This window comes from Oryzias latipes, chromosome 14 (genome assembly GCF_053564925.1).
Source record: "Oryzias latipes strain Hd-rR chromosome 14, Olatipes_Hd-rR_3.1".
Classification (NCBI taxonomy): domain Eukaryota; kingdom Metazoa; phylum Chordata; class Actinopteri; order Beloniformes; family Adrianichthyidae; genus Oryzias; species Oryzias latipes.
In genome coordinates this window covers 28,642,374-28,655,566 of record NC_136250.1, presented here as the reverse complement: position 1 = coordinate 28,655,566, position 13,193 = coordinate 28,642,374, and the positions used below count along the sequence as shown (strand labels likewise).

At 39.5% G+C, this 13,193-nt stretch overlaps 1 protein-coding gene across 1 annotated transcript in view; it reads left to right on the top strand.

The window, feature by feature from the left end:
• Positions 1-13,193, top strand: part of LOC101168430 (F-BAR and double SH3 domains protein 2) — a 41,675-nt gene that overhangs the window by 3,613 nt on the left and 24,869 nt on the right. The window contains exons 3-4 of the mRNA XM_023962361.2: positions 1,652-1,749; positions 8,028-8,073. Coding sequence (XP_023818129.1) covers positions 1,652-1,749; positions 8,028-8,073 — 144 coding nt within the window. The remainder of the gene's footprint in view (positions 1-1,651; positions 1,750-8,027; positions 8,074-13,193) is intronic.

Sequence of the window (13,193 nt, the reverse complement as noted above, 5' to 3'; positions counted from 1 at the left end):
AAAAAGTTTTCAGACCCGGTTGCGCGGATTCGTGCCCACGTTCCTTCTGTTTTTTCCGTTACATCCATCAATCCGCTCTATTGTTGACTTTACAATCCGCGAAACCTGCAGCTAAATAAATCTGTACGTGCTTTTATTGTGAAAAAAGTGCTTGCAGACTGACATGTGTATTTGTGTGTGTTTGTGTGTCAAATCCACTTGGGGGAAATTTTTTTTTTCGTGGGATCAAGTTTCATAAACAACGTTTTTCGTTACATACATGATTTTTTCTTTCTTTTTACTACTAAGTCCATGTTTTTGGTTGGTCAGTGTCCCTTCAGACCCAAATGTTCTCCAACATCATACAGCAGAGCGTTTATGCATGAGTTATGAAACACGTTCGGACTGTAATTACTGCTCACTTAGGCCCAGTTTGGAGGCAGTTACTCAGATTTAAGTCTTTATTGGGGTTTACAGCCTTTTGAACGACTCTTGGCCTCTTGTAGGTTTCAAAATCAAAATGAAATTTTCATTTGTGCATGTTGTTAACTATCGTTTGGTCTGATAACGCTTGCTCTCATCGGCTTACATGGTTGCTGTTTTTGATTTATGACTCTTCCCGTCAGAGGAACTAACACTTTTCTTGGCCAGCTGTTCTCGCCGATAAAGATTAGTTTAATGTCTTTGGCCAATTTCAGAGTAACAAAGACTTTGGATGAAATCTACGGAGCCCCTAAAGTGACATGTGTCACAGGGCCAAATGTGGCCCTCCATGTCCTTTTATGTGGCCCGCGAGAGCATAAAAGTTTTTCATTTCTTAAAATAAAATAAAAAATTGGTGTGTTTTTATTCATATCCAGGGGGAAATGGACTTGAAATATCAGATTGGGCATCTATACATGAGGACTTAAACACTTTCCATATAACCTAACCTGACAGAATCAAATGTAAAAAGATTTATGCTGGAGTAACAAGCAAACATATGTTTTCTATGCAACTGTAATTGTCACTTTAAAAAGTTAGAATAAATAAACAATGAGTTATTTATCATTAAGGAGTAGTTACATGTATTTTTCATTTCATTTAGTTACATGTAAAAGTTGTATCTGGCCCTTAGAGGACAGCCAGTATGCTGATGTGGCCCTCAGTGAAAATGAGTTTGACGCCCCTGCCCTAAAGTGACATTGAGGGGGGGAAAAAAATTGACATAAAAAAAAAATATATATATTTTTTTTATTTTTATTTTTTATTTTTAGGGGCTCCGTAGATTTCATCCAAAGTCACCCCACTTACACCATACTACTTGAGTTAATATAATTTGATGGGTTTACAGTTTTTGTAGTCCGGTTCTGATCCGATAGATTCTTTTCGAGTAACAAAATCCGGAGCATTCAAAAACATGCAAAACATTCATTCATGGTTTCGGTAAACAATATGGTGAACACTTGTTGATTATACATATATGGATCCAGATATCCATACACTTTGCAGATAGAGTTATCAAGTAACTTTTTTGGATCAGAGAAATGTTGAGGTGACTTTAAAAAATGAGTTTTCCTTCACTGCCATGACCACAATCCATAGATGCTTCTTTAAAACTAGTGGTCTTAGATCTCACAACTGGTCTTCGAACTCCTAATTAATATTTCTAAGTGTTTGGTTCTGCTTTCAGGTCCGGGTCACGCAGGAGCTCAAACAAATCCACGGCGAGCAGATGAGCCAGTTACAGATCAACCATCAGACACAATGTGACCTGCTGGAGGATCTGAGGTGAGCAACCTGAGGTGGACCTGATGTTCACCTCGGAGGTGTTTTACAGAATTAGGGAAGAGCATAATTAGTTACTGATTGATTACCGTTTTGTTTTTTTAATTAATTTCAGTTTTGGCTCTGCTTTAAAGGATAAAGCTGAACTATATGTTGAAGGACAGATTTTGTTTAACTCGCAGCATAAATATGAAAATGCTAGCCATACATTCCTAGTGGCAGCTCCTCAAACTACAAAGAAAAGAGACAACCTGCATGAGCCACGGCGCCGTTCTGCATACATCCTATCAAGCAGAACTTCAGAGCTACACGTCACCACCTCTTTACCATAGTTTTACAGAACGATGTTTGGTAAATTGAGAGAAACTCCACAAACTGAGACGATTAGAGGATCAATATATATTGCCTTCGGCAGAATCAGAATAACGAGCTTAGAGTGACAAGAAATTCTTGTTTTTATTTACATAATTCCACAAGCTGGAGGTACTGTGGTTTTGTTATCGGAGTCTTTTAAATGTGCCTATTTGTACCTTTAGTTTGCATTTTGAGCTACAATGTAGGTCAAACACATGTTATTGTGACATTTAAACTAATAATTTAATTTATCAGACTTTGAAAGATCTTTTAGGAATGCACATTTTTTAATTAACAATCAGAAAATGTTTTAAAAACGGCTTAAAATCCTCCAGACGGAGGGAAATCGTTCATGTGAAGGTGAAACCAAAAAAAGAGGAGCTCCAAACAAGTTCCAGGAAGTTTTTTTATCTCCCAAACCACATCTCTCACTCCAAACCTCCCGTTTGCCATCTACTGTCACCCACTGAATATATGACTCATTGTTTCGTTAAATGTTTTCCATCAGCTACAAGTCTGATGGGGTTTAAACCTAATTATGTGATGTATTAAAAGCAGAAAATGCTTTTTATGCTGATGATGCTGCTCTTGGAATTCAAAGAAGTCATTTTAGTTTAGCCAAATTTCACATCAAACCTGAAAAAAGTTTTGAGTTTTACTCCAGTTGTTTAAATATACATTTGAAAGTGCCAGGTTTCCAAAGCGGCTGGGTAGCTCGGTTGGTAAGGTGGGAAGCTACCATGCAGGAAACCAGGGTTCGATTCCCGGAGGGGAATGAGCAATGGTACTGGGGGCAATTACCATATCAATGGCGAGCAGTTAACATTGCCCAGTGAGGGTCCTTAGGCAAGACCCTTAACGCTACTCTCCCGAGCGTGGTTTCGGCTGCAGCTCACCGCTCCCCAAGGGGATGGGTCAAATGCGGAGAAAGAATTTCCCTTCATGGGATAAAATACAGTGTATAAAAAAAAAAAAAATCATATTTGTTCGTGTATATAAAGATCAAAGAACACTTGATATTTAAAAAAAAATGTAAAGTTAATCCTGCGTTAATCGTCATCAAGACATTAAAATTGATGACGATTAACTCATTAATTCATTGGAGCGAGTCTTTATTTGGATTAAAAAAGTTGAAGTTGGTCAGACTTCTTTTGCATTTAATTCGGTTTTAGTGACATGTTTTAATCACATTAGCTGTGGTTACATGTGCAAAATATCTTTGATGGGATCAAAGATCGGATTCGAATTGATCTGTGTAGATGGTCCCAGAAAAACTTTATCCAGTTATAACAAACATTTGCATATGCTACACAAATCATTTTGACATGCACAGAACTGTCTAAGATACCAGAAACGGTCGTAGAAAAAGAAATAGTTCCCCTTTAAATAAACAAAGCTGCGGCATAGAGTGAGATGATATTCTGAACGTGCTGTTATTATTATTATGATTATCATTAAGTGCCTGTTCGCTCATAACTTTCCAAATCCGTGCGGCCAGTGCTTTATTCTTGGCCTTTTGGAGCCAGAAGAAGGGTTAGGATTAGGCTAACACGTGCTAACAACATTTAGCTTTCGATGTAGTCGAACTCCGTGCGGTCAATGCTGAAATGTTCATCTTGGCTGCACATAGATATTTGGGAATAACATCAGTCTATTTTGACTGGACACAACTGGAAACACAAATGCACATTGTGGCATGATCACACGGACTTGAACTACAAGATCGTACGGCCTTCTCAAGTTCCGTTGAGGTGGCCGTACGATCCTCAAAGGAACGGTAAGGCACACCTCCTTACCTTAAAAGGCGGCCACTCCTCTCTACGGCCCTCCACGAACCCGGACAACCCCAAAACCCGCGGCGTCCGTACGGCTGCAGGTGACTAAAGCTTAAGTGAGAAGGACAGATCCCCAAACGGCCAGTTTTGACTGTTGAGCACATGTGTGTCAGCCTGCAGATCTTCGCCTGCAGCTTTGTCGCGGAGCACAGATGCCAGGAGCCGACGACTGAGCTTGCAGATGTTTGTGTTTATAACTTTGCTGAAACCCATTGAAAAGCAGATGTTGGTATGCACGCTGAAACGTTTGAACTGACGTTTCACTGCTGAGCGAGATTCCTGTCAGTGCCTTCCACGTCATCCTGAAGTGGTTTCAAATGCATTTGACGCTGTGTTTTTGGGTTGTTTTTTTTTTCGTTCAAACCTTTTTTTTATATGAAAAGAGTTTTGGAGTTCGTTCTTGATACAATGAGAATTCAGGAAATTGTTCTTTCTAAACAAAGAGCTGTCTGGTTTCGGTTTTGGGGCAGTCAGCAATGAAAAATCGGACTTTGCTTATGCCACAACGGTTATATTTCAAAGAAAACATAAATACACACAACAGCTGAACAGTGTAGAGATTTGGCGCACGGCTGACATTTACAATAGCAGCTAAAACTATATGTCTTCTGTAGCTTTGTAGACTTTTTTTGGGGCCTCAAACTCAACCTTCTTGTCTTCAAGCTAGAATAGTTCGCCTGAAGGGCGACAAATGCCGATAAATGTGACATCTTCTCAACTTCTGTTTTCACGTTGAAGCTCCTAGAAACACTATTTCAATAAGGAGAGATCTTAGGAAGGGGAACAATAAAGTTTTATCAGTGATACAAAAGTGTGCATGAAATAGTCCATAGTCTTTTGGCGGTAAGGCTCTGGGCAGATGACGTCTGGTAAGCTTGGACCATAGATGGTTAAACCCTGGAGCCTAGACACTAATGGTGGTTGAGGCCAGTCCACGACATAGCATTGGTTCAGGTGCAGAATGGCGCGGTGGAGGGCCGGCAAAACCAACTACAGCGTAGGGAGATAAACGTCCATGAATTTAAAGCAGACATATGATTGTGGTCGGCTGTAATAAGAAGACGAAGAGTTTAGAAGTTGGTTGAGAATGAAGGCTTAATTGATGAGTGGCGTGTAGAGTCAGTGACGCAAGAACCCAGTTGACCTGGAAGTGAGGTAGAGCTTCCTTTTTGAAATGGCGCCAAAGTTTCACGCAGTTGCTGCAGCTGCTCCTTTGGGGGCAGTGTTTGCAGTTTTCTTCTGCTCTGTTTACATTCACACTGTTCTGAACCACACCAGGGTTCACTTGCAAATGAGGACAGGGACTCATTTTAAGGCAGAAGAGAATTGATCTGGTCTGGTCCCCCACTGAGTTCACTTGAATTTCACATCTGTCTGAGGAAACATGATGTGGACCAAACTCTGATCATATTTTGAGGCAAACCCTAATTTCCTTTATATACGTCCTCCATAATGAAAAAGTGCCAGAAAAACATCTTAAAAACACTATTTTCATTGGAGCGAGTCTTTAAAGAAAAAGCATTTTGCACATTGAGCCTTTTATTTATAAATAAAACTCTTCATTTTATTCAGCGAGCTTTGGACTTTTTACTTAACATAAGTTAAACTGCAGAGTTTAGAAGTTTTGTTGTTAAATTCAGAGCAGAACATTCATTTTGAAGCATCCTGAATTGGGTAAAAACAGGGAAACATTACTTCAAACATATCAGATTCTGCCTGTTTCTTTCATTTTGTGATTGCTTGAAGTCTGACAGGCTTTTCCGGCATTTAAGAACAACATTTGACCCTTAAAATCCAAAAATCAAGATGGATTTGTCCCTAAATTTGAAGATCAGGTTGGGTAAACACCCTCCAGAGAGACGTGGGGGCAGCTGCAGCCATGTTGGAGCTTAAAAAGCCAAAGGCTGTGGTTGCGTTTTGAGCCTTTAGTGTCGGTTTGACTTGACAGCCTTTTGGCTCCCCGCTTCCTGTCTGTGGTTGGTGGCAGAGCTCTGGAGCTCCAAACAGCTGGAAGTGAAGGTCAGTGAGAGCTGCCAGATGTTCCCGCTGCTCCGAAGCATTCGCTGTGGGAGGCCGGAAGGTCCGGCTCTGGACAGGAACGGCGCTCAGCTCGCTCTGGGGTCCCTCGCTTATCAGGGATCAGAAATGATTCAGCAAACTGGAATCGTGCGGGGGGCTTCGGAAAAGGTCCGGAAGTGGAAGCTAGAGCCAGCTTTAGCTTAGGAGAGGAAGAGGGGAGAGGAAGGGGGGGGTCCCAGGAAGTGCAGCGGAGGGTTTTTAGAGTCGGGGTGGAGCACGGCAGCCGAGTCCGGACACGTTTAATGACTTAGCAATGATCCTGCAGCGTAAAAGGTTTTCTCGGGACACCGCTCTCTGTCTTCTGTCTTTGGACACACCTCGCTTTAGTTATTATTCTGTTTCCAAAGATCTGTTAAAAGCCAAGGCTTAGAACATTTTCCTCCATTTTTTTTTGTATTTATGAACCAGAAAATGGCATCCTTCTGTTCAAAATCACTTGAGAGTTTTTCACTCTCGTTTCACTGAAAATCCTCTAAATCAAAGTGGGTGAAACTTCCAGCAGACTGTGTCATTAGTGACTGGCAAATGAAGCACCAGAAGAGAGGATGCAGTGACGGCAGAGAAGATAAAAGCTTTCCTCTTTTTTATCTTTTTTTCTTTTCTTTTTTGAGACCGCTCAAAACCAAGAATGCTCCAGACATCTGAGGGCTGCATTCCTGTTTGTGCATCCAAACGCTTACGACTCAATATTTCGTTAAAAAAGAAAAGAAAAAAAGATGTATTTTGGTGAAGGTAAAGACGTTATAATGTGGAAATTATGAAATGTGATGCATGATAAATGTAAATATTTATCTTTTGATGGAGACACCAAATCCTTCAGCTGTTTTTTTTTTTCCTTCTTTTTTTAACAAAACGTATTTGGAAGCAAATAATTTGTTCCAAAGCGCAGAAAAATGTATGAAAACCAGCTAAAGCAAAGCAAGTGTTAGATATAAAAAAAATGATAAAAACAGATTAAAATAAGGTTAAAATAAAGCAAAGTGGCTGTGAAAGAAGATGAAACGAAAGCAAATAAATTAGACAAAAATACCAATTTCCTAAAAATACAGAGTTGTTTGTAACGCACAAGATCACAGCTAAAATAAATTGAACATTACATTTTTTTTAGGTTTTATCTCCATAGCAACCAGTTTATTCTAGGTTGCCTGGGGGTGACCATCAGGTCTACGCAATTTTCAGAAGAATCTGCAAAAGTAAACTTTTAGATGTTCTCGGAAATGGAGTTTGTTGTTAGCCACGCCCACTTTCCTAATATGGTCATGTCATATGGTTTCGTTCAGCTTGAGCTAGGGATTTATGCAATACATTTTCACAATATTTTGGTAAAAATGTTGCTAGCAGAAGGGAAATGCCACTTTTACAAGCTCGCCATGCTATCGCCGTTCGATAAATCGATAAACTAACTTTTTTCCCCAATTATGCTCAAAGAAGGAAAGGAGGCGATGGAATGAAGTCTTTGGCCGACGTTTACATTTGTAGAAAGTACTAAAGGCTTTTCGTTTTCTTGAATTAAATTCAAGATGGTGTTGGTATGAAAGTTCAAGATCAAAAGTTTTACTGTGAAAATCGCCAAATCTCACTTTGCCACAAAAACGGCCACCAAGTTGGGTCCTGATTGGTCCAATGTCCTGTTAGGTCCCATAATAATGTTATAACTTCCTTTGGAGACCCCCGACATGTGGGTTTATGTTTCATTAGGGGATTTAAAAAAAAAAAAGTTCCCATCCACGTAACAGATTTTGGCCCCATTCATTTTTTTTGACTGTTTCTCCCACTGTGATGTCATAATTCTTATTATTAATAATTCACTATTTTCAAAAATGTATTTACTAGGTGCGTGTGAATCTTTAAAAGCACAGAGACAAAGACAAAATTTCTGATCATTTTGATTCTTAAAGCAGATCTGCAGGAAGCACGGCGCTCGTCTACAAATGTTTTCAAAAGTTGCTTCTAAAGAAGTTTTTTACTCAGATGAGATCTGGTTCTAAGTATCTCCACATTTCTTTTCTTTAGGACGTTCAGCCTAAAGAGGGTGGCCGTGGAGAAAGACTACGCCCAGGTAAGAACGTCCCATCTTTGTTTCGCACTCCCCATGTTGGTGAGCAGAGGCGCCCTCTCATTTATGCTCCCAGAAATACGCCTCATTCTTTTTTTTCTCACATGTCAACAAACCAAAGACGCCAGATAAAAGTGGGCTTTAGGATGTGGGTCTTTGGAGGACTTGTCATTTGCATTCGGCAGGAACTCCTGCAGTGGTTTCATCCCGACTGTTGTCTGGGCTGCAGCTGAAGATGTGAAAACCCGACCCCGCCGACTATCTTCTGGTTTTGCAGTCATGTGAGGAATGTCCAGCGGAGCTTTTAAGAGCGCTTTCAACGTTTGTAGTTTCCCCCCGAGCAGCTTCACGCGTCCGTTTGCTCGTGAGGACGCGGGGATGTGGATGTTTGTTGTGAAAAGTCTGCAGCAGCCGGGACAAACTTGGACTCAAACCGATTGCAGGTTCTGTGGGGTGGTCGCTGATCCACAGCTTGAGAGACAGAATTGTACTGAATATGGGTTCTAACAAAACATTTAAACAAATTTCAGTTCATAGTTTGCTAAAAAGAGTTGACGCTGATTTCTTTTTTAAGTTTTTCGCCGTTTCTTGTGTTTCAACACGTTGGGTTCTGAAACTCAGGAGTAAAAAAGCCTACACCGCGCGCCTTAATGCATTATTTATGTCCGGGTTATCCTGTCACCACATAAAATATTCATGCTGTGTCAGAATGTGAATGAAACTCGCCGCACAACGATTTGAGAAAAATGTTTTCCACCTGAGCTTTCACCAGCGATCTGCTGCGTTCACGTTTTACGCTCTAATTGATCCTGTTGGCTTTGTGCCTTGATCACGGTTAGCTAGCAGTGATGTTTGCTGGTCTACAAGAACCTTTCAGTCTGTTGCATTAAAAAACAAAACAAGGATTGTTTTTCACGTGTGGAAGCGCTCAAAAATGCAGACAAAACAAAGAAACAAAAGGGTTGACAAACTGTGACGACTTCACACAGTCCAGGAGCCTCATTTACTTAAGTCTTTACACACGAAACGATGTGCAAACCAGGTGGAAATGTGCAAAACCCAATGTTGGTTTCTAAAAAGAAAAACTTTGAAATGTGGATCACAAACGGCCATGTTTTCTGCAGAAAAAAAGAAAATAATAGAACTTCACAGACGTGATATGTGTGCACTTTTGTCACCATAAGGCAGTGCTTCTCAAATAGTGGGGCGCCACCGATGCGATGCCAGGGGGGGGCGCGCAGTAGAAGCGGTTTTACGCACAGGCAATTGCCCGGGGCGCAAATTTAACGGGGCGGCTCAGTGCTTGGAAAAAAATCCGGTCCACTATTGGTTTCCTATAATCTGTGATATCACAGAGTTTGTAAGAGCCTGAAACTGTGATTTACCGTCCCTGCAGCTGCTCCTGTCTCCTGTCACGTGGGAGATGGTCAGGTGTGCCGTGGTAAATTACCCATTCACTGATTTAAAAACATTTACCATCACCAGGATATCAGCTCTGTGTTCATCCAAGCAGATCCTGATAAAACACTGAGTAGTTAGGAATATGAAATATCATAAAATACTTTTTTCTTTGTGTTTATTTGATTCTATCAAAGACATTTTGATAAGAATGACGGTACCGCAACTTTGCTGCAGCTAAAGCTGTTTTCTGTAAAGTCTCCAGTCTTTAACTGTCTCCACCAATCATTCTTGGAGGCTTAATCACACGTCATCAGTCTGACCAATCAGAAGTGGTTAAAGTCTTCACTTCCTTGTTCTGATTCTGCTCGTAAAGTCTCTCAGTTCCAACAAAAATTCATGCTAAAGCTCGTTTTTAGTGGTGTAGCTTTCCACAGAATCCGGTGTCAGACCGTGGAAAAAGTGAACAAAACCATGAAACTCAGAGAAGAGAGTCTGTCTGTGTTCGGTGGCTGTTTGCGCTGTATCTCCCATGATGCTTTGGGTTAAAGTGACAGCTAAGTGAGTCTTCCTTGTTAAACGTCTTGAAACCACAACGAACACACATCAAAATCTTGTAACTTAACTTTTATTATATCTTTTAGAAAATACAGCTGCAACTTCCAGCTTTTTCTGCCACAATTATCACAAACATGCATGTGAGATTGCAGAGGGGCTCTAGATCAATACAGACTATGAGTTTCTCCTTTTTAAAGTTTTGGATGCTGTTGTGCCGCTGGATTTTTGTCAAGGTTAAAGTGTTCCGTGGCTCAAAAAGAATGAAAAACACTCCTCTAGTCTAGATTCCTCAGTTCATGCTAATGTCATTCTTTATGAACTATTGTAGACATTTTGATGACGTGTCTTTATTTTCCATAAATGTATCTTTGTCTGCCTGTGGTTTAGTTGGTGTCAGTATTTGACATATATAGGTAATGCAGGAAAACAGCTGCACTTTATGAGATCATAAATAGATAATCCATCATTTAGAAAAAAAATCAGGACAATGTTTTTATCTTTTTCTTTAGACTAAAAATGTTAAATATATTGGTTCTGCTGTGTTAATGTTTCAGATCAATTTACATTTAATATTATTTAGTGATTGAATTATTTTTTTTTTTCAGCCTCAAATGGTTCAGTTGGTCAAAATGTTTCTCTTTTAAATAAGGACTGACAGATTTTTTTATTTCAGGCACTTTAAGCTAATTTTCTGTTTTAGACTAGAACAGAGTTTCTGTGACAAAATAAAGTTAATATTTGTTGAAAGTGGATTTCTTTTTCTTTTTTTCTTTTGTTAATTTTAAAAGATACAATTTTAGTAATACTTACACAATTTTTTATAGAGACTGATCTTATTTATTGTCACTGCAGCGAGGGGGGGGGGCATTTTCTTTTTCCAAGGGGGGGGCCTTTCAAAAAATAATTGCGAAGCACTGCCATAAGGTCATGGATTTGTTTCATGAGGACATTTTCTATGGAAGCATTTCTGTTGCATTATTAGAAATAAAAGTCAAAACCAGAAATGCTTTTTTTTTTATTTTCAAAATGACGTCGGTCCGTTGACTCAAAATTAGAAAGAAAAATCTATCCACCAAACGGCTTTTTCTTTGTCTTCTTCAACACAGCTCATTTTTGTCACTTAATTAAAATAATAAAGAAAATTGCATTTTTGTCATTTCATTTTCGAAAAGTTCTTTTGTAAATGTTTAGCAAAATTTAATTAGCAATATCTAATTTGACAATTAAAATGGATTCACAGAAATGCTTTTTCATTTTATTTTTGAGTCAAATAAACGCAGCTTTATTTTGAAAATGAAAAAGCATTTCTGGTATTGTATTTTATTTTTGATTATGCAACAGAAATGCTTCCATAATTTTCTTTTGTGAGTGAAAATAAATGTAATATAATGAATTATTATAATCCATGAGTAGAGGTTTAGAGGTTTCAATCTGAAGAGGTGACCGGGGGAATGAACCCACAGCCTTACATGTTTTAATATTGTTCCTTTAATGTGTTACAAAACGCCGCAATAATGTTTTTATATTATAATTCGGCTGTTAAATTATTAACAGCCTTTATAGCTAAAACTGCGTCGCCACAGAAGGAGACGGACTAAAGACTCTCAGTGTTTGTCTGGTTTATGACTAAAATATGTTTTCCTTTCATTGTAACCGTGTCAGTTTCTGGAATTGCAGACATAAAGGTCTTTATAATTGTGTACAATAGTTGTGGCGCACAAACACACATCTGCACGTTGTGAGCAGTTGTGAAACGTCTGAGCTGAGGTTTCCTGAAAAAAGCATTTCAGGTTTAAAGCGTTCAAAGTGAAGGAGTTGTAGGGCATCACATGTTGACCATACGTTGGTGTACAGAAGAAGATGTCTGTGTGACATCTTGAGCTTTTGTAGATCTGAAAATGTTTCCATTCGGATTTTGCCGTATGTACGCCATGGTCTCAGTTTTACAAATGAGGCCTTGGATCAGCCTGCAGACTGATGCGTAGAAGAGAGACAAATGATAGTTCCAGTTTATTCATTCTTTTCTTTTTATTGATTCATTGGCTGCTGTTTAGTGTTGCTACCCAACATAAACACACAAAAAAAAAGAGTCAAATGAATTTTAACCGCCTAGAAGAGAATTTTTCTTAGGCTCTCCAGGATCACTAAAAATAGAAATTTTACCTTTAAAAAACTTAGATTTTATTCTTTTGAACAGCCAACGTGGAGATTGTCTCAGTTGGATCAGACAGAACGTCCTGGATAAACAAACATCGCTCACAAGTCCTGGTTTGTGCTTCATGCATCAGGAAGATGCTGAGATTCCTGCAGAGAATGAAGCCTGATCTGTGCAGAAACCTCAAAGTCCCTTCTGTTAATAATGAATGCCTTATACAATAGAATAGAATAGATAAACTCTACGTCACAATGGGGACATTTTCTTGTCTTTTGCAGCAAAAAAAAAAAAAAATCTTATTAAAGAGAAACATTTCTTCTCCTTATCTTGGTTGATTGTTAATCATTACCTGCTTTTCCCCCCAGAGAAGTAAACCATTTCACATGTAAAAAAAGATGCAATTAAAATGCATTTTTTTTGTTTGCTTTTCTGTTTTTAAAGAAACCAATTTCCTTCCAGTCTAACTGCTGCAAACTCAAAGTCTGTCCTGGCTCGCTCCGTACGATCGAGTCAAAGTGGGTCAGCGTCTCTGGAACAGCCAGCTGGCTTCAGTTCCATCCGAGCTTTTCAGATGTTTCCCTCAAAGAGCCTTTTCCCGCGTTTCCTACACCTGCTGGTGGAAAATTGTTATTCGTGTCACACGGAGCGGCGAAAAAGTCCTCCTCTGTGCGGCTCTTCCTCCGCAGTTTTGCTCGCCTCCCCTCACGCCGTCCAGACGAGTCCACCAGGCCAGTTCTGTGACCCTCTCTGTGTCCGAGGCCACAATGAGCCGGTCTGTCATCGGTGAAGCTCCAGCACCAGGAGGATGAAGACCAGAGGGTTGTGCACTTTCAACTGCACAACAAGGGAACGATAGACGTTTTACTCTTTATAGGGGCGTCTTTCTGGATGATGTGGGAAAAGTTTTTTTTTTTTGTACTGTCTGTACATTAGACCAGTGTTTCATTAACTAGTGAGAGATGGTCAGGTGTATTTTGGGAATTTTTTCAAATTCACCTAATTGATTAAACAA